The sequence below is a fragment of the Columba livia genome, chromosome Z (assembly GCF_036013475.1).
Source record: "Columba livia isolate bColLiv1 breed racing homer chromosome Z, bColLiv1.pat.W.v2, whole genome shotgun sequence".
Classification (NCBI taxonomy): Eukaryota; Metazoa; Chordata; class Aves; order Columbiformes; family Columbidae; genus Columba; species Columba livia.
This window is the reverse complement of record NC_088642.1, coordinates 40,583,739-40,609,485: the sequence shown is the minus strand read 5'-3', so window position 1 is coordinate 40,609,485 and position 25,747 is coordinate 40,583,739. Positions and strand designations below refer to the sequence as shown.

Sequence of the window (25,747 nt, the reverse complement as noted above, 5' to 3'; positions counted from 1 at the left end):
TGCTGTTAGAAGGTAAATAAATAAAACTGGTAAAGGATACAGTAAGGTCTGACTGCTGACCTGATATACAGTAGTTTTCAACATCTGTGGCAGTATGAAGTAAGAACAGAATAAGTTGTAGCAAAAATTTAACAGGCAGGCTACATAAACCACCTAATCACTTTCAGTTACTGACAGGAAAAAAAACTGCAGACATGCACAAAGTAGCCTTAACATGCTCTCCAAAATAACTGTGGAAAATACTTCATATTTACAGTAGACTGATACCTAACTTGCAGAGTAACTGATATAGAAACATTTTACGCACATAAATGACAATGTGCAATGACAAGATTAATTTAATTATAGGAATTCATAAAAGCATTTGAAAGACACTGCAGTCTATGGTCTATACAGACAACGAGTTGCAAACCGTTTTAGAAGTTACCTATATAAAAGGAAGACTTGTGCTTTGGAACACTATCATCAATAAAAGCAGTCCCCAAAGTATATAGTGGAGTTCCTCCAACTCCCAGCAGCAGCTGTGCCAGGATAAAGACATACAGATAGCTGGAAAGTGAAGACTTCATGCTGGCACTGCAAGTGAAGTTAGCAGAGCTTGTTCCTGGAATTTGGCACGTGTCTGAAAGACAAAGACAGTAAGACTTGAAAATTATGACATCTAGCTCACAGTCCAACTGAAGAAAACCTGCACTGAAATCTAAACTACATATGAAGTGTTGTTAGTGTCAGGCTCTCATTTTCAGCCCTGCTAATATATCCTATATGACAGTGCCCTAACCTTCCGTGATATCATACCTCCCCACCCCCACAAAAAAGGAAGGACAGTAAACAAAATAGCATTAACTACACATTTTGGCTTTTTGAAAACATTACTGACCAGGTGTATGCAAAAGCTGTCAAATGGTCATTCCAAAGGTTAGTAAGCACTCCTAGGTAACAGATACTTGATTTTGTTCTTGTACTTTATAATGATCCTGAGAAGCACCAACAACAATTTCCATTCTTAAGTAACAGAGCAGACTGAATGACCTGAGGGAAGCTGGACTGCTAGTGAGGAAAGTGCAATCATCAGAGTTGCAAGCAAAGATAATTCTCCCTTTTTATACACCATTTTGAGAAGCGTTTCCCACAAAAAAAAAAAAACTACACAAAAACACACACACCACCACACCCCAAAAAAACCCCAACCCAAAATAAAAACCAAAATAAAAAAATCACCACCACCACACAAAACCGCACCACTATTTCTCATAGTACACAAGAACACACACTGCCCTGTCTCCAGAATATGAAGTAAATGTAAAGCCTCTGTTCTTGTTTACACACACACTTAGAGGGAAGCAGAACAGGCTAAGGTTGTGTGTGCTCCTGTAACATTTGGCACTATGAAGAGGGAAAAGAAGAAGTGAAGACAGGGCATTTGTTTTCTCTAGTCCTTCCTCTTGCTATAATTGCAACTTTCAGTGACAAGATCAAAAAGAGAAGCATGGTTCTTTCCAGGTTTTTCCACAGAAGAATATACAACCCTAAGGAAGAGGACAGACCCATTATGTTGATGGAAACAAGCTATACTGACCCAATATATGAAAGCATCCTTCAGATCAGATGAGCAAACTGATCAATTCTTAATACCTTGCAACAAATTAAATTGTTTTTTCTCAGGCTCCTTTACATTTGGGAACACCTTTTACTTCAGCAAACAAAGGGCAAGCTTGTTCACACTTTGGACTCACACGGCATAAAACACAAAGAAGTGCTTGCCACACAGCAGATAAAGATAACTGTCTATGCTGATGTTATAAATGCATCCATGAGCTTTATCACACCTTCCTCCAGAAGGAACAGCTCCATAGAGGTGGTGGGGTCACGTAGCACACAAGAGGTAATTCAGTGCTGTTGCACAGAAAGTGGCCAACATAGAGGGATGGGAAAAACCTCACTTCAAGAGGAGTTGTTATTACACTTTTCCCTCCTTTCCACTAAGGAACAATCCTTATTTTAATGATATGCTGCAGCCACATGGGGAACATTTTACTATCACTACTTTTAAAATTAAAGCTTTTAAAGTGTATTTTCCATTTATCGTCTATCTGCTTTCTTGAACAATATTCCTCTTTTCTGCAGGAAATTAGGTATCAAATCAGGTTCACTTTGTACTATATACAGGCACCTGAAACTGACTATCGAAGGACACCATGCCCTATAATACCTTGTTAATATACACATATTTGTGTACAGCACATATATAGAATATACTTGCAGTTATATGTTAGCCTTGGGCAAGTCTAAGCCACCATTTATCAGACAGTGGCTCTTCATGAATCTACATCCCCACCCCACTATCAATATCTCAGTTCATGTCAATCTAAAAGCCCACGCCATTGTGTAACTAATTGATTATAGCCTTTCTCCTTCAGTTTTCTAGCTCATCAATTTATAAGCCCTAGGAAATTTATCCTGACATTGATATAAGAGAAGCTGATGACACTAGTTTGTTTTCAGAACCACATAGTCTGGTTTAGATACAAAATTAAAATAATCATCAATATACTTTTAATACAATTATAATCCTTTTATTTGCATCAGCTATCAGACTACCCACACCACCCTACCCCTTTTTTCTTGTGTGTGTCAAGTACACAGTACACAGGCACTTGCATAGTGGAATTGTGGACTATATTTCATGTTTTCAAGAAACATTTTAAAAGCAAAGGCGATTTACCACAAAACTATGAGATTAGTTTAAACCAGCATAAGTCAAAAACCGCTATCAAACAGTTTACCTCAGCCACTGATGCCATCCCCTTACTGTACCAGCCCAAGGCTTAAGCAGATTAGCAGGGTGACACAGGTTGAATCCAACCTGTATTAGATCCATAGGCCTGTTCACTGCTGTCACAAGAATGCTGGAAAGAGCAGGCATTGACTTACACATGATCAGAAAAGCCTAACCTGAGATAAACAAAGCTCTGGGAAAAAGTTTAAGATGAGCCACTGACCATTTTTAACTACTTTTTTTTCATTAAACTTGTTTTCCTTTTTAGAAGGCAGTGGATTAGACCTGCATTTTAAAGAGCAGAACTGCATTAAAGGCAATACCATCCAACAGAATTAGTAGTTATAAACATTCTTGCATGCCTTAATTTAACACATCTACCTGAATCCAAGTTATAAGAGCCAAAATAATCCCTAACATCTAATGCAACATACTAGCCAAGAAGGCAGAACAAACTGAGTTCCTTTAGCAATTACATTAATTAGAAGACAGATCAATACTAGTTTTACTCCCATCTTAAACTGCAGCCAGTGGTGTGTGGGGTTTTGGTCTTTTGAAGGACAGGGAATAGTTAAAGGGGGACGTGAGGAGCGATAAATAAAAAAAAAAGCTTGGTTTCCATTTCTTTTTAAACTTAAAAATTTGCCTCCCTTTAAAGTCTCAAATAGGAAAGTCAATCAAAGCTTCAATGAACATGTTGAATGAGGACTAAGTTATTAGTTTCTAGAGGCAGGCATTACAGTATTGCGGAACACCTAAGTGGTGTAGAGAAGAAGACCAAGCAGTGTAGAGAATGGTAGCACTAGCTATTATTTGACTAATCTCTTCAGAGAGCAAAACCAACAGGAAACCACAGACATACTGATGGTACAAAAAAAACAGCCAAATTACACAGATCATACATTCTGCCACCATTAGTGACCAAATGCTATAGTTTTCTTCAGTCTTCAATTGTCCCTAGCATGTTCTGTGAAAGAAGACCAATTCACATCCTTCTGAGAAAATTCACCAACTCTCAAAGACTAGCTGACTGATCCAACAGCTAAGATTCCAGTAGAACAGAGAACTGAAAAAAGGTGTTCAAGTCATTCTCCCTGTTCTCTAATCACACCACACACATTTCAACTCAAGTGGCTAAGACTTAGAATCACAGAATGTCCTGAGTTGGAAGAGACCCACAAGGATCACTGAGTCCATCTCCTGTCCCTGCATATGACAACCCCACAGTTCACACCATGTGTCTGAGGGTGTTGTCCAGTCTCTTCTTGAACACTGCCAGGCCTGGGGCCACATCTGCCTCCCTGGGTAGCCTGTTCCAGTGCTCTACCACCCTCTGGGTCAAGAACCTTTTCCTAATGTCCAACCTGAACCTCCCACAGAATCACAGAATGGTTGGGGTTGGAAGGGACCTCTGGTGGCCATCTAGTCCATCTAGATCATCTAGACTCTGCTAAAGCAGAGTCACCTAGAATAGATCACACAGGAAAGCATCCAGGTAGGTTTTGGATGTCTCCAGAGAAGGAGACTCCATAACCTCTCTGGGTAGTCTGTTCCAGTGCTCTGTCACCCTCGAAATAAAGAAGATTCTCCTCATATTCAGATGGAACCTCCTATGTTTCAGTCTCTGCCCAATGCTCCTCATCCTATCATTAGGCACCACTGAAAAGAATCTGGTCCCATCCTCTTGTCATGTACCTTTTAGATATTTATAAGCATTGACAAGATCTCCTCTCAACCTTTTCTCCTCCAGGCTGAACAGGTCCAGCTCTCTCAGTTTCTCCTCATAAGAAAGATGTTCCAGACCCTTAATCACCTTTGTAGCCCACCGCTGGACTCTCTCCAGTAGTCCCTTGTCCTTCTTCAACTGGGGAGCCCAGAACTGGACACAGTACTCCAGATGCGGCCTCACCAGAGTAGAGGAGCAGGATAACCTCCCTCAACCTTCTGGTCACACTTTTCCTAATGCACCCCAGGATATCATTGGTCTTCCCGGCCACAAGGGCACATCGCTAACTCATGGTCAACCTGTTGTCAACCAAAACTCCCAAGTCCTCGTCTGCAATGCTGCTTTCCAGCAGGTCCACCTCTAACCTGTAGTGGTGCTCAGGGTTATTCCTCCCCAGGTGCAGGACCCTACACTTGTCTTTGTTGAACTTCGTCAGGTTATTCTCTGTCCAGTCTTCCAGCCTGTCCAGGTCTCGCTGAATGGCAGCACAGCCTTCTGGTGTGTCAGCCCTTCCTCCCAGTTTGGCATCATCTGCAAACTTGCTGAGGGTGCACTCAGTTTCTTCATCCAGGTCACTGATTAACATGTTGAACAGGACTGGACCTAATACTGACCCCTGAGGAACCCCACTAACTACAGACTTGTTATTAACAAAGATAATTATTTTTACCAAAGACATCATTCACATCCTGTTACAAAAAGAGACTCAAAGAATAATTCAGGTTGGTAGAGGCAGAGTTGCCTAATCCAACCTCCTAATCCAAACAGTGCCAAAACCAAATGCAGACCAAGTTGCTCAGGACTTCACTCAGCAGCATCTTGAAAGAACCCTGAGATACAGACTGCATAATCTTTCTGGGTAATCTGCCTTGTCTGTCTTCACAATAACGTTATCTTCATGGTGTCAAGTGAAGATCAACATTTCCCATTTGCTGTGACAGACATCTTTTACAAATTTAAACGTGTTTCAATAAGATTTAAGACAAAGTTAAAAGTACATTGCTTATAGCATCTGCAGTTTTTACAGTCTGTACTGTCCACGTATAATCAAATACAGGATGGTTTCATCATGACAAACCACTAGATGGAGCTCCTCACTACAAATGTCAGAGCCAGCTGAGACAGACGACCCAAAACAAGCCATCTGTTTCCTACAAGGATGAAATCTCACAACAGCAGCACTTTGAAATGTTTGTATCATTGTAAACTACATTACAGCTTCACAAACACCCATTGTTTGTTATTCATATACACTCTCCTACCACAAAACCGATTGGCAAAAATCGGTTGTGATGTATGTGATGAATCACTTATGTCTAAGTGGTACAGCCCAAATTCCCCCTGTAGTGAAACACTTTACAAGTATGACCCAAAACATGCTAAATTAGAAAGAATCTATGTTATGGTCAAATCACTAGTTAATGGTCAATGGGAAGGGCCACATCAATTGATAACATAGGGTCGAGGTTATGCTTGTGTCGTTATAGATCAAGGTTTGCAGTAGGTGCCTGCACGTTGTAGCAGACCGTTCCTGAAGAAGCTCAAGTGAACAGCTGAAGAAGCAGAAGCAGCACCTGGTGGTGAAACCGATTTGCTACCTGACATACAGCTAGATGACAACAACGGGGAGTGATCCACAATTGACTAGTCCCAACCCTTTGGGACAACATAACATAGCCTCTCTGATAATCTGTACAGCATGTCAACAATGTTGTGGGTATTGCAATGCATAGTAAACATCATCCTAGTATTGTTGGACATTAGCAATGCTTTTTGGCTTCCCTCTCAACCAGAGACTAATATTTGGATAACTTTAGCCAACATGACAGCATAAGGCTCTATCTGTTTAGCTACTGCATCTCTGAGCAATCCTTTTTCAACATGCTTGGTCAGTGTTCCACTAGACACCTGACCTATCCCCAAAAACAAGAGGCAGTGGCCTGGTGGTGAAAATGTGACAAATAATTGGGATGGCTGGGTCGTAGACCCACCACAAGGTGGTTTGGAACTCCAATAAATTGAGTTACTAGGATCAGTAAAAATGGATTTTTGTCTATATTTCAATTATTCAGGAAAAAATACCTCTCTCGTGCAAGTGATACATGTCTCATCAGCTGTATATCACAATCAGATTTTTTTGTGTAATTATACCAGTCCCAATGTATCTAAGGCCACCAATATCCCCTTGAAATTACCCCATGTTCTTTAGGGAGGTTAACCTTGTTATCTCCAAACACATCAACCATTTTAATGCATAAAAGAGGAAAAATAAGTATTCACACCTTTGACAAAGATTGTAAGGATAACACAGAATTTTGGGGAACGGGATGAAATTATATTGGCTTCCATTTTTGTGTCCAGAGTTGCAGTAGCAAACACTTTGAATACACTAAACAAATTAGGATGTTGGTTAGCAACACAAACTAATGCCACCCCCTTAGCATTGTCCAGGCTTTTAGCAGATGTTGATTCAATTAGACATGCTATGCTTCAAAATCATGCTGCCATAGGTCTTTGTTGTTAGGACAAGCACATGGTTGTCAAGATTTTGATGGGATGTGTCACATGAACTTGTTTGACCATTCTGAATCAATTCACAAAGCAATCAGAAGGCTAGATGGTATGACCAAGAAATTAACCTATGAAGACTGGGGTTTAGACAAATGGTTATATGATAGGGCTATTACAGGATGGATTAAGGATCTAATAAAAATGGTTTAGTTCTATTGACGGTTGCATTAGCAATATTAATGCTTGTCCCTTGTATCTTACAATGTGTACAACATACAGTAGCAAAATATATGAAAGGTCTATGGCTAGTTGAAAAACAAAAAGGGGAAATTGTGGACTATCTCACAGACAGTCATCTTGAGTTACTGGAACGACTTTGGCCAAAATATAATGGGAAACCAGAATGTTTTTGTACAAGAAAAGATATTTATAATGTGTTAGCCAACCTGCCAGAGCATGTGCAAGATTAAGTAAACCAATCACAAGACAACTTTTTTTTTTTTAGCGTGAACAGCTAGCATTAAACCAATTAAAACAGAAAGTTAAACGCATGTACAACAGCTACTAACTATAAATGTAAATTAACTATAAATTAAGCTCACTGCACTTAAAGTCTTGTTTTATGAGAAAAAGATACGTAAGATCCAAGATCTGGCTACTCCCACAACGTCAGCACTGTTTTGTTCAGTATAGTTCAGTACTGCTTGTTTCCTCTTTATTTCAAATAAACAAGTTTTTATCAACATTTTAGAAGAACTTAGTGAAATCTGTTAATAAATTACTCAAGATGCCTTTACATGTTGCAGTTTTTTGGGGTTTGAACTATTAGTCACCTTTCAAGAAGACAGCAGGTCTAAGAGCTTTCCTTTAACATTTGTTCTACACCATTGATCTAACTTGCTTTCCTATTCACAAAAAAATGCCAGACCATTTTTCACTCAAAGTGAGTTTTAATAGCATTCATCAACGCAAGTCAAAAGAGCATTTTATTCTAATGTTGCTTATGAGTGAAAACTGATATTGACATTCAGATCTCTTCTGAAACAGAAAGTTCACTGTGCAGAGGGACAGCTCTTGAACTTACAGATTTCAGAGAATCATTTTATTTTCTGTGTTAGAAATAATACCCTGTTTTTAAGACTTAGAGATTAACTATGTTGTACAAAATTAAGAGTTGCACCAAATTGCAACTGAGAGGCTTGGTTTTTGTTTTTTGTTTGTTTGGGTTTTGATTTTTTTTAATCATTTTCAAAACATAATGATAAGCTTACCTTCAACTTTAGCTCCATAGCGGTATTTTCCACTACTGAAGTGTGGTAATGAAAATATGAGTGAGCCCAACCCCAGCATAAATGCTGAGAGAGCAAGCCATCGTGGTTTATGCCCTCTTTCTCCAAAGAAAGATACGAACAGTGACAATATACAAAAAGCAATGTCATAGCTTGCAGAGATTAAGCCAGTGAGGGAACTGTTCAACTCATAACGTTTCTCAATTGTTGAAATACTAACATTAATCAGGCCATTTACCACAATACCTACAAAAAAAAAAAAAAAAATTAGTCAAAAGTACTTTAATTTGATAGAGTTGCAAGGGTAAACTTACCATTGTGTGATGGAAGGGTTGAACTGAATAGATTTACAAAGCAACATTTTAAGATATCTGTTAGCTTTAAACTTCAGGTGTACAATAGATTGATACAGTGCCAACTTAAGTCAGCCAAACTGCACAGGACCTATTCAATTTTGTTCTCTCCTGCGGGCATTAAAGATTCAAAACTCAAGTAGTAAGTCAGCAAAATACTATGCCTCAAACTCTGTTCACATATCAAAGTTCTAGATTCAGTCTGAAGCACAGACAGATTTCAAATAGAATGCGTAACAGTGTGACAAGACACCGCATAAATTAAAAGGAAATCAGTCAAGATTATTACTTGTATTAGAATACAAGCTACAACTGAAGCAAATTCAAGACATAGCTTTCAAATAATGATTGCCAAACAAACATAATTTCCTCCCTGCCATCACAAAGGGAAGATACAAACAGGCTTTTGAACAGGTATCTTTCTCTTATAATTAAAAAAAGTGTAAAGCTATCTGAAAATACTTTGCAACTGTTTCAGAGCAACTGAGGAGATTAACTGAGAAAAAAGTTGAGTTTCTGAATCTTGAACTTCACTGAAGCACAAGTATCAAACAACCCGGAAAAAAGGCCTTGCACAAGCTGCCCTACTTAGGCACAGGTAAACTCCAAAAACCTGATCCAAAAGCAGAAGCAATTGAGCTGCAATTGCCAGAGCATGCTTGTATACACTGTCCATTTTTACAGGAGTGTTGTTTTTAGATATTAAGTTGAAATCCCCATCCTGCCTCACATTCTGTTTGTATGGGAAACAACCAGTAGTTAAACTTACAGGAGTTTACTTCTAGTAGTTCCAAAATAGGATTCTCTTACAAGTGAGACGAATAGTTATACTTCTTAACAGTGCCAGATAGCTTCATGGTAATCTAACTAAACTGTGGCTGTAATAAAATATATGCCCTGGAAAAAAAGTTAGTAAGTCTTGGAGGCACAGTTGCAAATAAAATTAAAAGTTCTCTAACCTCACAGATGACTGATGAACATTTCTTATGACACAGGCCCTACAGCTATTCTTCCTTCTAAAATCCAGACATGATTCTCTACCGTCATTCTTACAAAAAACAACACAAAACGCCACTGCAGATGACTGGGGACAGCAAGGGATTTAAATCAGTTTGCAACAAGCAATGCACTATCCGGAAGGGCAACTACACAGGCTGAACTTCAATAGATCTGCCTACAGTGCTCTACATATTAAAGAAATCCTCCAAATCTGTGATCAACCAGCTATTTTCTTTTAAGCGCAATCCCCACCACAGCTAAACACTTCAACTTTCTATAAGGAGATAGCTCTTGGCACAATCTTAATTTTCCAATAACCTACTACAGCCTCTTTAAGAAGGATGGCAATTTCGCCTTTCAGTCTGACCACCACATTTAAACTCACATAGGATTAACAAAAGTATTCAGATGTTCCTCTGCTGCCATTAATTATATCTATTTATACCTTTAGCAGTTTTTTCTTTTTCTTTTTTTTTTAATAGGAGCATTGACCAAAGAACAATACTAGTATGAAGGAATGAAGAAACAATTTTTTTTTTCACATTTGCCAGCACTTCAAACATTTACTAAGACTCTAAAACATTCACATGAAGTAAGTGTGCTATGTTGCTAGTTGATTACAGAACTGGAAGACATTGTCTTTTACCTGTAGTTTAAATTGCCATCTTTAATGATATCCTAGAAGCCATAAACCCTGGGAACCTATCCACACTACTAATAAAAGAAAAAATTTAAATGATACTGAATTCATTATTCATCTGAGCAGACAATTAGACCAGCATAGCAAACTGGATTTTAAGAACTATTGCTATAGCAAATTTAGAAGTGCTAGAAATGTTCAAGATGTTTTGTGTGGTGCAATATAATCTGAAACTTTCCAGTGTCACAATCAGGGCATTTTTGGTTGCCTATCTGCATTCTTAAGCTACAAAAATATACATGCATGACCTTCTAGCCTTCTACTACTCAGCTGCCACTGAAATCTGCTATATAAGAAATTCTTCCACCCTTCCCTTTGTTTTTACTATGTTAGAGAATATAAATTTCAGGTAACAACAGGACAATTGTAACAGTAATCACCTACTGGTTCTACCAGCTGTAGACAGTCAGATCCTCCTCGGTTTTAAGCAGAACCTCCTACTCAGTTCTCCTCAGACCATGCCAGTTACCTCAGTTTGGTTCCATGCAGGAACACCGCCATCCATATCCCACATGACTTTGTCAAAGGCTGCCTGCTCTTCTGGCACTGAATCTCTTCTTCCACCACCCCCGTACAGCACTTTCATTCTTTATGAGCAACAAGGATGAGCTTTAAAGCCTCACAACTTTCCAGGAAACACAGTTTTCTCTTCTAGCTAGTCAAATACAGTCAAAGGGTTCTGAACATTAATGCAATAGCTCCGTTTAATGGACAAATATCTAAGCTTTAAAAACCTCAATTCTGTACATTTGGTACACTAATGCTTCCCCTCAGCCATTTTTACTACCTTCTAAGCCTAAGGCTTACCAACAAACTCATAAATCTTCTTACAGAAAACCAAAAATATGGACAATGATATCTGAAGGTGAACAACAAATTAATAAACTTCAGGTTTCCCCGAAGTTAAGCCATTAGTTAAGTGTTAGAAAGATGGTTTCACTGGGATCCACTGAATAAAACTAGATTTTTTTTTTAAAGCTGTCTCAATTACTCAAAATCTCACACAACTATGCCAAGGCACCTTTTTTGTTGTCAGGCAGGTAACAAAGTACATATCAGGACACCACAGTTTTGTCTGTTGGTTTATATCATATATTTTATTCCCTGGTTCATATATCTCAACCTGTTAGGCACATAGGGAACGCTATTTCCCTGTGAACAATGGTGAGACAATACAAACGAAAGCATGAAGCACAGAGCTGATGACACCAAGAACTCAGCAATGGTAAAAAAGGTACGCGGGAAAAGAAGACAAAGAACAGAGTGAGATACAGAAAATAATACTGTATGACCAACTTCCCCATTCAGGGCAGCAGGGTACTTTCTTCCCTAGTAAAGCCACTACTGTCACTTTTCAGCAACAGCACAAGACTTGGGCAGCTGGAGGAAATCTGCCTCACCTTAGCCACCACCCAAATCAGCACCACTCTTCCCCTGTCTTTCACAGCCCAGGAACCCACCTGGCTTCTACCAGAGCTCCAAGATGGGGAACAAGACATGCCAAGGGCAGAAGAAAGCCTTCATGTGTCAGGTCCCACAGGAAAGGTTGAGGGAAGGGCAGCAGATCTGCAGCTCTGGACAAAGTGGTTGGGACAAGTTACCTTGGAAGATAGCCAGGAAGCTGTAGGCCGCCAAGTAGCCCTCCGGGTTGTTGCAGAGTTGCAGAGCCTTAGGGGTGCACCGGCCCCACCCGCAGGGCCCCTCCTCAACCTCAGAGACACCGGCATCTGCCCCGGGGACGCTCGCCTGACGCTGGCGGCCGATGTTGGGGCTGGGTGGCTCAAACACCGGGTTCTCGATACCATCACTCTTCATAGCGCTAAGATGCCGCTGCCCAGCACCGGCTGCAAGCGACACCGAGCCGCAACGTTCCCGTAAATACCAAGAGGACGGGCGGGTCCCAACAGCGGCAGGTAGCGACACTTTCCCCTCCCGCCGAGGAAGGCGGCTCTGCCCTGCCCGGCCCCGCCCCGCCTTGGCTGCTGTGGGCCCTGTCCCGCGGTTGCCGGCGTCCGGTGGGAAAGTCGCCTTGGTGGTGTCGCCTCCGAGCCCGGGCCGGGGGCTGCAGTGGTCGTTGCCGGCGTCCCGTCGCTCGCGCCGCGCATCTGGCCTTTGGCCGCTCGGTCAAAACGGCCGCCAGCCCTGCCGGCATGTGGCCCGCGTGAGCGCCGCTCGCTCCCTGAAGGAGGATTCCCCCACACCGGGAGCCACGTCATGTTATTAGCAGCGACTAACATTAACGTTAGGCGGATCAGGTTGGGGTGGGGCGTGGGCTGCGTCGTGTTTTGTTTCAAGTTCATGCGTTCAGGTCAAGTTCTGCCTTAAAACTTCCCGTTAGCGGCTGGTGGAAATGTGGCGTGGCGCCCACCGCCCGCCAGGCAGAGCCAGAGCCACGCACTGCAGGTGTGGGGAGGTGAGGCGGTGGAGATCAGCGGATGCGAGGGGCACGAATGTGGCAGCAAATAGAGCACATCGATTTTAACTAGCAATATTTGCTCTGGGGAAAAAAAAAAAAAAAGGGCACCTGAAAACAGTTCTCATCAATGTTTCTTCTGGGAAACTAGAAAATTCAAAATGTTTTTTTGTAAGTGTTGGAGAATATGAAAGTGAAGCTTTTTCAGATATGGTACTTTCCTCTTTTAGGCAAGTGAGTTGGCACCTGAACATTTGTAAATTTCAGCCTTTGGAAGTTTCATTCCCCAACTGCAGCACAGGAAGTTTCCACCTACAGGAGCTTCCAGGCAATGAACAAGTTAATTCAGTTGCAGACATCAGCCATGTCAGTCAAGCGTACAAGGAAGTACCAAGTTTGTATATAGCGAGTATCATTTCTCTCAACTACAGAAGAACACTGGGAAGGAGGCCAGGGATCAATTAACCATAACCACTGGTGTTAATCTCTAGGCAGTACAGGTTTGTCCTGGAGAGTCCTTGCCCTTTTAAGACTCCAAACTGCTTTATAGGCAAGTGAAATAAGACTGAAAATGGAGACATCAGCAGTGCCTTTGGTTTCACAGTGAAAGCCAAGGCACACTGCTGCATTCCCAGTGTTGCATCCTCTCCCTGGTGTCGCAGCTCTTTACAGAGAACCACACATTTTCAAGTAATCCTTAGCAGCACAGAAGCTACATGGAGATCACCTTCTGCAAAAAGAAAACTGGTAGGTTAGAGAACATGTGTCAAATTATATTTGCATAGGTAAACTGCAAATGAGAAATCAGCTGCTCCTGCTGTTGATCCAGCTTGCAAGGGCAGTGGGTAGAGGGCCATGGGCTTCCTTGGCAGTGGGGCTTTCCCCACCCTCCACCCTGGCCACCTATCCCAGCCCCACAGCCCACCATGACCTCTCTGAGCCCACAGGAGCTCAGACAGCTGCTTCCCAGTGAAACCTTCATCTGCTGGTCATTGAGAGACCCTCAAACCCTAAAATTAGCTTATCATTTCAGGCTGTAGTCTGGAATGGGTTTCCTCAACTGGTTATCAAGATACAACTCATTTAACAGCCTCTTGAGAGGTCTAAGCATGTGCCTGAACCAGCTGACACACTAATTTGTTTCACATAAATCTTCTTTTCCTGTGTTTGCATTTTATTAATATTTTTTCTTACCCTTCATTAAAATGAAGTAGGACATGTCATTGGAAATAATATCCTGACCTTCACTACAGTGTCTACATGATAGCGTAGTAAGCACAATCCACAAACTTGCTACATGATTATACTGCTAATGAGATGTAAAAACCTCCCTTGATCTGTCAGGTCAGCTAGATTTGTTGTTATCTTCATCTAGTTGTTTTGGTCTTATCATCACAGGAAGGTGATGGAGGGAAAGGGAAAGGAAAGGAAAAAAAGAAGTGAGTGGATCTCACTATGAAAAAGATTGTGTTCAGCTGAAGACAACAAAATTTTTAAGAAAATCAGGAAGTGTAGCATTGTGGTGTTCCAGCTAGGCATAGTATGGGAATTACATAAGGAATTAAATAATCTGGGGAATTAAATAGGAGTGGACTCTCAAAACTTTATACCATGCTAGTAGAATACAGATTTTAGGAGAAAACCATCGGGATAGGAAGAGACAGAATAAAAGATTATATGTTTTTGCACAGATTGTGTTGCCTGAGTGGTACTGTTGCTCCTCAACAGGAAATTTAGACAAATGCAGTAGATCCAGCCAGCTTTCATAAACTGCTTTAATATGAGATGTTACTTAAAGCTATTAAAGAAGTTTAAATTTCTGACATACTGGATACACAACCTACCTGAAAATGGCAAAATGCAACTCGTTTCTAGGAAAGTATGTAAAGTGCTCAGATAAAAATTGTAATAGACCATGAGGTCTGTCTGCTGGACTAGGCAGAGGTAGCTCATGGAAAAGGCAAATATAACTTACAATTTATGTGTGTATTGCTGTCAGAGATAATGGACACCTGCTGAAGTTTTTCTATAAACTGCTATCCATCATACTGTGTACCACTTAGATCCTTAGCTTCCCAAAATGACTTTTAAAGGAGCAAATGTGCTAGAGAAGTTTATTTACCAACAGAGAATTGAAAGAAACAGGCTTGTTCAGTCTAGCAAAGTGAAATGCTCCATGAAGTAATAAGCAATCATAAGGACAAAAGGCAACAGAAAATTTTAAAACAGATGTGCAAATTGTTCATCATTAATTTTGTCTAAGAAGTTAGAAAGCTTTTGATTTTCCTTAGATGGAAGTTTTGGAACAAACTTCAAATGGATTCAAAAAACTTTAGATGAAGCTTGATCAAATTATGACTAAAGACATGAGAACTTATTAACTAGGAGGTCTTTTTCTGATCCAAAGTTCCTATAAAGTAGAAATTGGAAACTAAAATGATAGTCTAGGAACAAACTGATGGTTAACTCAGAAGAATGTCGTAAAACCTGTACTGGAACACTTTGCAGAAAGTTAAGTATTTTAAAGAAAAAAAAGCTACATTTGTGAAAGGATTATAAAACGTAGCCTTCTAACTTCACGGCATTGTATTTGATCAGCTACAGCTTCTGCATTCTCACAGCTGTAGGAGTTCTGCTGCATGGTATCATGGTGTGTCATGTTTCTGATCAGACGTAAACCCACCACAAGAATGCTAGATAAGACTTATGGATTTCTTTAAGAAATAGAGTTGCATTTTTAAAAGTCTGAGAACTGCCATTCACTGAACTGCAAAAGTGATTGAGTTTTTGGCATCAGATATGAGGGGCAAGAGGAGCATATTTAAAGCATTTATTTTCAAGCATCTCAAAGCCATCCCTTCTCATTTAAAGGCCCAGTGGCACACAGACCCGCTCTCACCTTTTAAGAAAATTGTCTCCCAGAAACATGGCACAACATTTTGCCAGTATAATGCTCCCTTCAACTCTACCAGCTATAAAATAAGATGCAGAATAAATTACCTGGGATCCTTACAATACATTTTCAGGCAGCTTTTCAGTGTTTGCTGAATGTTTCAGATGTCAAATTCTTCCACAGCATTATTTCTGACAATTTGGCACTGTGACTAAAATTCTTCTCCTCTGGGGATTATTTTCCCTCTACTGTGGTAGCTCCCTCCACACCATTTTCTGTTATTTGGCCTAGGTCAGAATGCATTCAAAAAATGGGGGTTCCTTTTTAAATAACACATCTTACCTTGTATCTGTTTTATTTTTTTTTTCCTTTCCTAGAAAAGCCTCGGGTCTTGAATTTGTATCTAGTTTATGATATTTAAAGATGTAATTAACACCTCTACCAAGTGTATTTCTGTTTCAAAGAGGCATGTGGATTGGGATATGTTAGCACCCAGAGAGAAACATAATAGAGCAGAAATTAGTCTGCCTGCTTGGCTTGCAGAACCAGGAATTTAATACAATAGTTATCTTTTCTCGACTGTCGTCTTTGTTTCATATTTCTAGTAAAATCTTAATTCCATTTAAGTCCTGATTATGTGTTTGTTTTTGGAAACAATGTGAAATCAGCATTTTGACTGTCTGGGTGGAATTTTCTAGTTGTTTATGCAAAATGATCTGGCTTTGTTTCTTTTCGAACACATTCTTTTGAAGGTCAACAAAGCAAACCTACAGCTGTGTACTCTTGTACTGTAGGATCTGAACTAGCTCAAGGTATTTTTAAATTACATTGTGCCTCAGGCCATCACGTGCTTCTGACAACACAGCATTAACCTCTCTGCTTGTTCAGAGTTTTGTATCTGTTAGCTAATGTAGCTCTTAATCTGCCCTGTGTCTAATTCTGCCACTAGTATAAGCCCAAAGAAGCAGCAGCAACTTTTTCTCTGTTTTGAAAATATGAAAAGAAGACATGTTGTTGAATGATTACCTTTATTAAGACATTAGTAATGGATCTTCAGTTCTCACTTTTGTGCCATTTTAATCCTTGGGAAGTCCAACCAACCTATCCTGCTGTGAAATCCATTAAAGTATATGCATGTTTACTTGGTTAGTGAGAGTAAAGGGATTAAACTGGTATCCTACAATTAATTCCCATCATTTGCTAGACTGTGTAGTGAATATAGCTCAGTGTGAAAACTCAAGGCATCTCCTGTTTTTATCTCAATGCTGTAATCTTTTACTTCTGACCAAGCCTTCCCTGTTTTCTGTAAACTTCATGTTCTTTGACCTGTAAACATATTCAGAACTAATGTGACAAATCCTTTATCACAGTCACTGATTTTTCACATAGGAAGTCCCACAGATTGTTTTCTAATCTAATCTAATGAGTAGGTGAATAGAGAAGAAATAATTCTTGAACTTATTTTCAGAAGCACTAGTTTCAGTGTTTTCTAGAACTAGGCCATCTCTTCAGTTTTCTTTCTGCTTGGTTCCCAGTTTCAACAAAAAGAAGTGAAATTTTAGCCCCTCATATTTTGTTTCATCAGCAAATACATGGCCTTTAATGACAGGCAGTTAGTAACGATTTGTGATGTACATTAACTTCTGCATACATAGAGCAGAAACTGGTAAATCCACAAAATCTCTCTCTTATATGCTATGCTTACCATGAAGGCAACTCCTTTTGAGCAGTGAGTTTAATTATTTATAATATTCATATGGCGGGTGAAAATGCACACCCTCTCTGCGTCCATTCTGCTTAAGTGGCTTCATCCTCAGATCACTTCTATTGAACACTGGTGAGGCCACACCTCTAGTAGTGTGCCCAGTTCTCCTCAAAACAAGAGAGAAATGGAGCTAATAGAGTCCAGTGAAGGGCCACTACAATGGTGAAGGGACTGATGCGTTTCTCCTATGAGGAGATGCTGAGACAGCTGGGACTGTTCAGCCTGGAGGAAAGCAAGTTCTGGGCGTGAATCTCATCAATATCTATAAATACCTGAAGGAAGGATGCAGAGAAGACAGAGCCAGGATTTCTTCAATGGTGCACAGTGACAGGACCACAGAATCACTTCGGTTGGAAGAGACCCTCAAGATCATAAAGTCCAACCATAACCCAACTCTTGCACTAAACCATGTCCCCTAAACACCTCCAGGGATGGTGACTCACTGACTTCCCTGGGCAGCCTGTTGCAAAGCCAGACAACCCTTTCTGTGAAGAATTTTTTCCTAAAATCTAATCTGAACTTCACCTCACACAACTTGAGGCCATTTCCTCTTGTCATATCACTTGCTACTTGGGAGAAGAAACCAACAACCACCATACTACAACCTCCTTTCAGGTAGTTGTAGACAGCAATAAGGTCTCCCCTCAGCCTCCTTTTCTCCAGGCTAAACAGCCCCAGTTCCCTCAACCACTCCTTATCAGACTTGTGCTCCAGGCCCCTCACCAGCTTCATCACCTTCCTCTGCACTCTCTCCAGCAACTCAATGTCCTTCTTATTATGAGGGGTCCAAAACTGACCACAGTATTCAAAGCAGGGCTTCACCAGCACCGAGTACAGCGGCACAATCACTTCTCTAGTCCTGCTGGCCACACTGTTCCTGATACAAGCCATGATGCTGTTGGCTGCTTTGGTGACCAGGGCACACTGCTGGCTCAGGTTCAGCTGGCTGTCAGCCAGCACCCCCAAATCCTTTTCTGCCAGGCAGCTTTCCAGCCACTCTTCCCTGAGCCTGTAGCGCTGCTTGAGGTTGTTGTGACCCAAATGCAGGACCCAGCACTTGGCCTTGTTAAACCCCATACAAATGGCCTCAGCCCAACAATCCAGCCATTCTAGATCCCTCTGTATGGCCTTCCTACCCTCCAGCAGGTCAACACTCCCACCCAATTTGGTGTTATCTGCAAACTCACTAAGGGTACACTCAATCCCCTAATCCAGGTCATTGAGAGATCAAACAGAACTGGCCTCAATACAGAGCCCTTGGGAACACCACTCATGACTGGCCACCAGCTGGATTTGGCTCCATTCACCACAACTCTTCGGGCCCAGCCATCCAGACAGGTCTTTATCCATTGAAGAGTACACCCATCCAGGCCATGAGCTGCCAGCTTCTCCAGGAGAATGCTGTGGGAAATAGTGTCCAAAACTTTACTGAAGTCTAAGTACACAACATCCACAGCCTTCCTCTCATCCACCAAGCCTTGTCATAGAAGGAGATCAGGCTGGTTAAGCAGGACTTGCCTTTCCTAAACTGATGCTGACTGAGCCTGACCACTTGTTTGTCTTGTATGTGCCATGTGATGGCACTCAGGATGATTGACTCCATGACCTTCCCCAGCACCGACATCAGACTGACAGGTCCTCCTTCTGGCCCTTCTTATAGATGGGTGTCACGTTAGCCAAATTACAGTCAACTGGGACCTTCCCAGTTAGCCAGGATTGCTCATAGATAATGGAAAAGGGCTTAGTGATCACTTCTGCCAGCTCCTTGAGTACCCTTGAATGGATCTCATCTGGCCCCATAGACTTGTGGGTGTCTAAGTGGTGTTGCAGGTCACTAACCATTTCCCCTTGGATTATTGGTGCTTCATTTTGCTCCCTGTCTTCTGGCTCAGGGGGCTGTGTACCTGGAGCACATCTAGTCTTACTATTAAAGACTGAGGCAAATAAGACATTTAGCACCTCATTTAGCATTTAGCACCTTAGCACCTTATCCTCTGTCACTACATTTCCCCTCGCATTCACCACCTCTCCTTTTGTTGCTGATATATTTGTAGAAACATTCCTTGTTGCCTTTTACAGCAGTAGCCAGGCTCAGCTCTAGTTGGGCTTCTGCCCTTCTAATTTTCTCCCTGCACAACTTCACCAGCATTCTTGTATTCCTCTTGGGTAGCTTGCCCCTTTTTCCAAAGGTTATAAATTCTTCTTTTATTCCCAAGTTCCAGCTGCAGGTGGAAGGCCATTCTGGCCTTCTTCCCCACTGGCTCACCTTCCGGCGGACAGCGACAGCCTGCTCCTGTGCCTCCAAGATTTCCTTATTGAAGAAAGACCAGCCTTCCTGGCTTCCTGGACTCCTTTGTCCTCCCAAGGGACTCTGCCAACCAGCCTCCTAAACAGATCAAAGTCTCCCCTTCAGAAGTCCAAACTAGCAGCTCTGCTGACCACGCTCCGTACTTCTCCAAGAACAGAAAACTCTTTTCATTATCACCGTACCCAAGGCAACCTCCAACTGACACGTTATCCACAGTCCTCCTCTATTTACAAACAGCAGGTCTGGTGGTAGGCTTACAATGCAGCTGTGCCAGGAAGTTGTCTTCCGTACACTCCAGGAGCTTCCTAGACTGTTTCCTCTCTACTGTGTTGTATTTCCAACAGACGTGTGATATGTTGAAGTCCCCCACAAGAACAAGAGACTGAGAGGCTACTCCCAGCTGCCAGCAAAATATTTCATCTGCCTTTTAATCCTGGTTGGACAGTCTGTAACAGACCCCCATCAGGATGTCAGCCTTATTGTGCTTCCTGTTGATTCTTACCCCTAGAAACTCAACCCTATCATCACCCTCTCAATGAGCCCTGCTAACTCCTGGCCCAGGATTCTTTTCCCCTTTTGGGAGACAGGTGCATCATATTTATTGCTAGCAGTCCTGGTGTCACATAAGCTGACCCACGTCAAAAAAAACAAAATTCTGCTGGTGACACCAGGCCTGCACCCAGGTATTGATCTGCTGGGTCTTCCTGTATCTTTCCGCATCACGCCCTGCAACTGTGGGGACAGAAGAGAACACTGCTTGTACTTCTGATCCCTTGACCAGTCATCCCAAGACCCTGAAGTCCCTATTAATTGCCTTAAGTTTTCCCATTTCAGTTTCAGTTTCATCACTGGAAAAATTATAAGGAGATAATAATCTGATGGCCTAACCAGGGCAGGAAGATTTCTTTTCACAGCTTTAACCCTGGCCCCAGGGAGGCAGCAGACTTCCCTAAGAAGTGGGTCCCTATGACCACAACCTGCCTTTTTTACTTTGTGGGAGCTGTTTTGATGGAGGATGCAGGGTGACTTATCCTCTGTGGCACCTCCAGCTTGGTTGAACCACCTCCCTCAGTGGTGTTGTTTGATTCCACTTGCAAGGCTTCATACTTGTTTTACAAGAGAACCTGGGAGGGTGGGGTGGTCACAGCAGGAACCCTCCTCCTTCTACGCCCAGCAGGAACATGCTACCATTGCCCCCTACCCCTCCAGTCACTGCATTCCACATCCAGAGCCTCTTGCCTGTTGATCAGAGCCACCTGGGAGGGTGGAGTGGGTAAGGGGGTGTTTCTCCTGCCACCCTGAGTGTGGACTTTCTTCCATTCATCCCGTTACCTTGACCTACTTTTTTGATCAGGTGAGGGGAGAATAGACGCCTCCCTTGATCATGGGTTCTTGCTGGTGGTCTTTCCTTTCTCTGGGAGGCCAGAGCTTGATCCCACCAGTCTATTTACTTTTCCAGCTCAATGATACTTCTCAGCCTTTCTACCTCCTCTCTCAGCTCTACTACCAGGCTGGGCATGTCATCCACCTGGTCACACTTCACACAAGTGTTTTCTCTACTGCCACTCCAGACCAGTGAAAGGCTCTGGCCTTCTCTGCAGCCTGAGGTCTGGGTGGTTACATGTTCCCGTGGCAGCTCTATCTCAGTTGTTGCCTCTTTCCTGTTGAGTGCAGAGTATCTATCTTTGCCCTGAGTGGATACTATTGTCATCTCCTTCTGCGAGGGTGATAACAAGCAATTGAGGTCATCACTTGAGCTGGCAGAGTTTCCTTGCCATACCTGTGTCAACTGCCTCATCCCTGTTTTCTGATCCTGTTGGCTGTGTTCCTGGTTGCCTGCATTCCCTGAGGGCTATTTAAATCTCCCTTGGTTGCTCCTGGCAACACCCCATCTGCATCAGTCCCTCTCACAAGATCAGCTGGTTCCCAGCGATTGTCTCTACAGGACTATAGGTTTCCATGGCTCCAGGATTCCCTTGTCTCCTCAATCCATGTCCAGCCTCAGCTCTTACCGTAGCAGCTACTGTGTTCATCATTTCACTACATTTAAATCTCTGCTCTGTAGCCACTGCTGTGCTTGTCGCTTATTGTTGACAGACCAGAGGCAATGGGCACAAACAGAAATACAGGAGGTGCTGTTGGAAAATGAGGAAACACTTTTTCACTGTGAGGGTGACCAAGCACTGGGACAGGCCGCTCAGAGAGGACATATTAAAAAGCTGCCTGGATGTGGTGTTGGGCACCTGGCTGTAGGTGGTGCTTGAGCAAGTGATTAGACCAGATGACTTGCAGAGGTTCCTGCCAGCCTCACCCATTCTATGATCCTGTGATCTCTCACCAAAAAAGATCTCAGCAAAGTGCATTTTTTGGGGGCAGGATGGTGTAATTCTCTTGTGTGACAGTTTTAGGTACTATTGACTTTGTCTGTTTACTAGCAGAGAACACTGCTATGAATGTGCATCTAGTAACAGAGTATGTGAAGTCTTTCCATTTGGGCTTTTTAAAAAATCCCTGAAAGAAATATGTACAGAAAGAAACTTCCTAATATTTAGATATGAGGCTGCAGAAGAAGTCTGATCAATGTTGAAGCTGTACACTCTATATACTTAAAATTTTGGAACTAGGTGACAAAATCATATGATTGTTAGAACTGAGGAGTTCTATTGCAATACTTGATGTCTGCTGTCTTAAAAACTGACAAAAGACTGTGATTCTCCGTTTTCCCAGGAACCTCAGATTTTTCTGAGAAAAGGATGTTTTCAGTTTTAGAAAATCCATTGTGTTTTAAGGGATGGATTGACTGATAAGATATTCTTTGCAATTCAAGAGATCAAGATTATATGGGGTTTGTAGCAGTTTTGAAAATTATAGCCACATAGTACATGAACAAGTCTCCTTATTGGCTAGATATTTCTGTCTAGATGTCAGGTGTATATTCAGATAAATACATAAATCCTGAATTTGATGCTTTGACTTTCAGAAGTGTCTTAATGTCAAATATCAAACTGTTCTAGACTTTTACAGGAAATTTTTACCATTAAGTGTAATAAAGCTGCCATTACACAATTCTGCTTGATGTTTTTATTGATGCAGCATGAATTTTCCCAGGGTTTTTCAAGGATTTTTCCCTCTTTCTGAACATATAAATTTTCTGTTTGTTTAGGAGACTTAAGTCTTCACTATTATCTTCCTGGCCAAAAATAATGTTTCTGTGAGATTCTTAGACAGGCTTTTTTTTAACATGTGCTTAGTCATGATAATTATATATGTGAAATATAAAAGCTGGGAAGTATTAGTGTGTATTAAAAATAGAGAATTTACGCATGAAGATTGTTAAATTGATGAACTCCCTGGAACATCTCTATTAAAAAATAACCTATCAACAGATCAAGCTTTAAAAAATTGCCTGGCACAGATAAAATTCTAAAAAAAAGGATTTCCATTTGATTATTACCTTTTATATCTCTCTTAATCTAGAAAAAACAATAAAATACTCACATTAACTTTAAAAAGCAAGTACAAAAATTAAAAGCTGTAATTAAAAAAAAAAAAAAAACTCAAAGTTAATCACACTGGAATTAAAAAATAAAATTAGCTGCAGGTTAAGCAATTTTCCTGCTCAGCAGCTCACTGAATATAAAGTTGATCAAGTAGACTTAATTCAGAGGTTATATAAAAATAGATGTAAGGAAAAAAGCCTCAAACCCTTTGTATGTTAGCTCTTACCAAATGCAGTAGCCAAATTATAAAGTGAAGCCATAACATTTTTTTTTTTTTGCAAAGATTCTCTAGTCATTAAGTGATTCATTTGACTGGAAAGGAACTCTTGTTCTTCAATAAATGGTTTATTTTTAAGGAAACATTTTAGAGAAAGTGATCATTAGGTCCCTGATCCGAGAGGTAAAAGAACCCTCTCTCGAACCCCATCACCACCCTTGGTGCCCCTAACAAATAGATATGAGGCCCTGGACCCTGAAAATCAGGCAGAGGACAGCCAAGAAGATCCACCTGGAGAGCCCTCTGGATGGACCTCATCAACAAAAAGAATCACAACTGCAGCTGTAAGAGGAAAAAAAAAAGAAGAGTGGTAGTAGTCGGCGACTCTCTTCTGAGGGGAACAGAGGGCCCTATATGTCGCCCAGACCCATCCCACAGGGAGGTCTGCTGCCTTCCTGGGGCCAGGGTGAGGGACATTAATAGAAGACTTCCGGAGCTGATTCAGCCCTCAGACTACTATCCCCTGTTAGTAGTCCAAGCTGGCAGCGAGGACATCAACAGAAGAAGTATCAAGATAATTAAAAAGGACTTTAAAGCACTGGGTCAGTCAGTTCATGGGACAGGAGCACAAGTGATATTTGCCTCAGTTCCTGTGCTAGTTGGGATGGACGAGGAGCTAAATAAAGAGAGGAGCAGAAAAGCCCATCTCATCAACAGGTGGCTTAAGGATTGGTGTCACCGTCAAAATTTTGGGTTTTTTGACCATGGGCCAAGCTCCGTGGTACCCAGTCTCCTCAAATCAGATGGGCTTCATCCTTCTAGGGAGAGCAAGAGGACTATAGCCCATAAGTTGGCAGGGCTGATCAGGAGGGCTTTAAACTAGGTTTGAAGGGGGAAGGGATTGAAACTGGGCTCTCCAAAGATCAGCCTACGGATGGAAAGCCCAAATTAAGAGGGAAATCAGCAGCCCACTTGAAGTGCGTGTACACTAATGCACGCAGTATGGGCAACAAACAAGAGGAGCTGGAAGCCATCGTGCAGCAGGAAAGCTATGACATAGTTGCCATCACAGAAACATGGTGGGATGACTCATATGACTGGAGTGCTGCTATGTGTGGCTACAAGCTCTTCAGAAAAGATAGGCAGGGTAGGAGAGGTGGAGGGGTGGCTTTATATGTTAGAGAGTCACTCGACTCTGTTAAACTTGAGGTCAGCAGTGACAAGGTTGAGTGCCTGTGGACCAGAATCAGGGGGAAGTCCAACAAGGCTGACATCCTGTGGGTGTCTGTTATAGACCGCCCAACCAGGACGATGAAGGAGATGAATTATTCTACAAGCAGCTGGCAGATGTCTTAAAATCGACGGCCCTTGTTCTTGTGGGTGACTTTAACCTGCCGGATATCTGCTGGGAGCTCAATACTGCACAGAAGAGGCAGTCTAGGAAGTTCCTAGAGTGTATAGAGGACAATTTCCTTCATCAGCTGGTAAATGAGCCCACCAGGGGCAAGACCCCGCTAGACCTACTGTTTACAAACAGAGAAGGGCTGGTGGGAGATGCAGTGGTTGGAGGCCGCCTGGGGCATAGCGACCATGAAATAATAGAATTTTCAATACTCAGAGATGCAGGGAGAACCATTAACAAAACCTCTACGCTGAACTTCCGGAGGGCAGATTTTTGCCTATTCAGAAGTCTAGTTCAGAGCATACCCTGGGAAACAATGCTTAAAAACAAGGGGGCCCAGGAGGGTTGGACATGCTTCAAGCAGGTGGTTTTGAGTGCACAGGAACAGGCTATACCAGTGTGCCGAAAGGCTAGCCGGCGGGGAAGACAACCGGCTTGGCTAAACAGGGAGATTTTGAATGAAATCAAAAATAAAAAGAGACTTTACCAACTGTGGAAAAAAGGGCTAGCTACTTATGAAGAATTTATGGAAATAGCTAGATCATGCAGAAAAAATATCAGGGAAACAAAAGTGCAATTTGAAGTTAACTTGGCCAATTCTGTCAGGGATAATAAAAAGGCCTTCTTCAAATATGTTAATAACAAAAGGAGGGGCAAGGAAAACCTCCATTCTCTGTTGGACTCTGAAGGAAATATAGTTAACAAAGATGAGGAGAAAGCTGAGGTACTTAATACCTACTTTGCCTCAGTTTTTACCAGTAAGACAGGTGGCCCTCAGGACAACTCATCTCTGGAGATGGTTGACAGAGATAGGAAGCCAAATAGGCCCCTTGTGTTCCAGGAGGAAATAGTTGGTGATTTACTGAGCCATCTGGATCCTCACAAGTCTATG

The 25,747-nt window shown here is 41.8% G+C and overlaps 1 protein-coding gene across 4 annotated transcripts in view; it reads right to left on the bottom strand.

Moving 5' to 3' along the window:
* The window catches only part of SLCO4C1 (solute carrier organic anion transporter family member 4C1), a 65,579-nt gene extending 52,378 nt beyond the window's left edge, over positions 1-13,201 (bottom strand). For 2 of the 4 annotated variants that reach the window (XM_065045480.1, XM_065045482.1), the window contains exons 1-3: positions 11,959-13,201; positions 8,288-8,551; positions 428-622 (exon numbers count right to left, since the gene is read on the bottom strand). In XM_065045480.1, the coding sequence (XP_064901552.1) occupies positions 428-622; positions 8,288-8,551; positions 11,959-12,172 (673 nt within the window). In that variant the 5' untranslated portion in view covers positions 12,173-13,201. The remainder of the gene's footprint in view (positions 1-427; positions 623-8,287; positions 8,552-11,958) is intronic. The other 2 variants (XM_005502856.3, XM_065045483.1) reach the window with 2 other exon arrangements.
* Between the last annotated feature and the right edge of the window lie 12,546 nt (positions 13,202-25,747).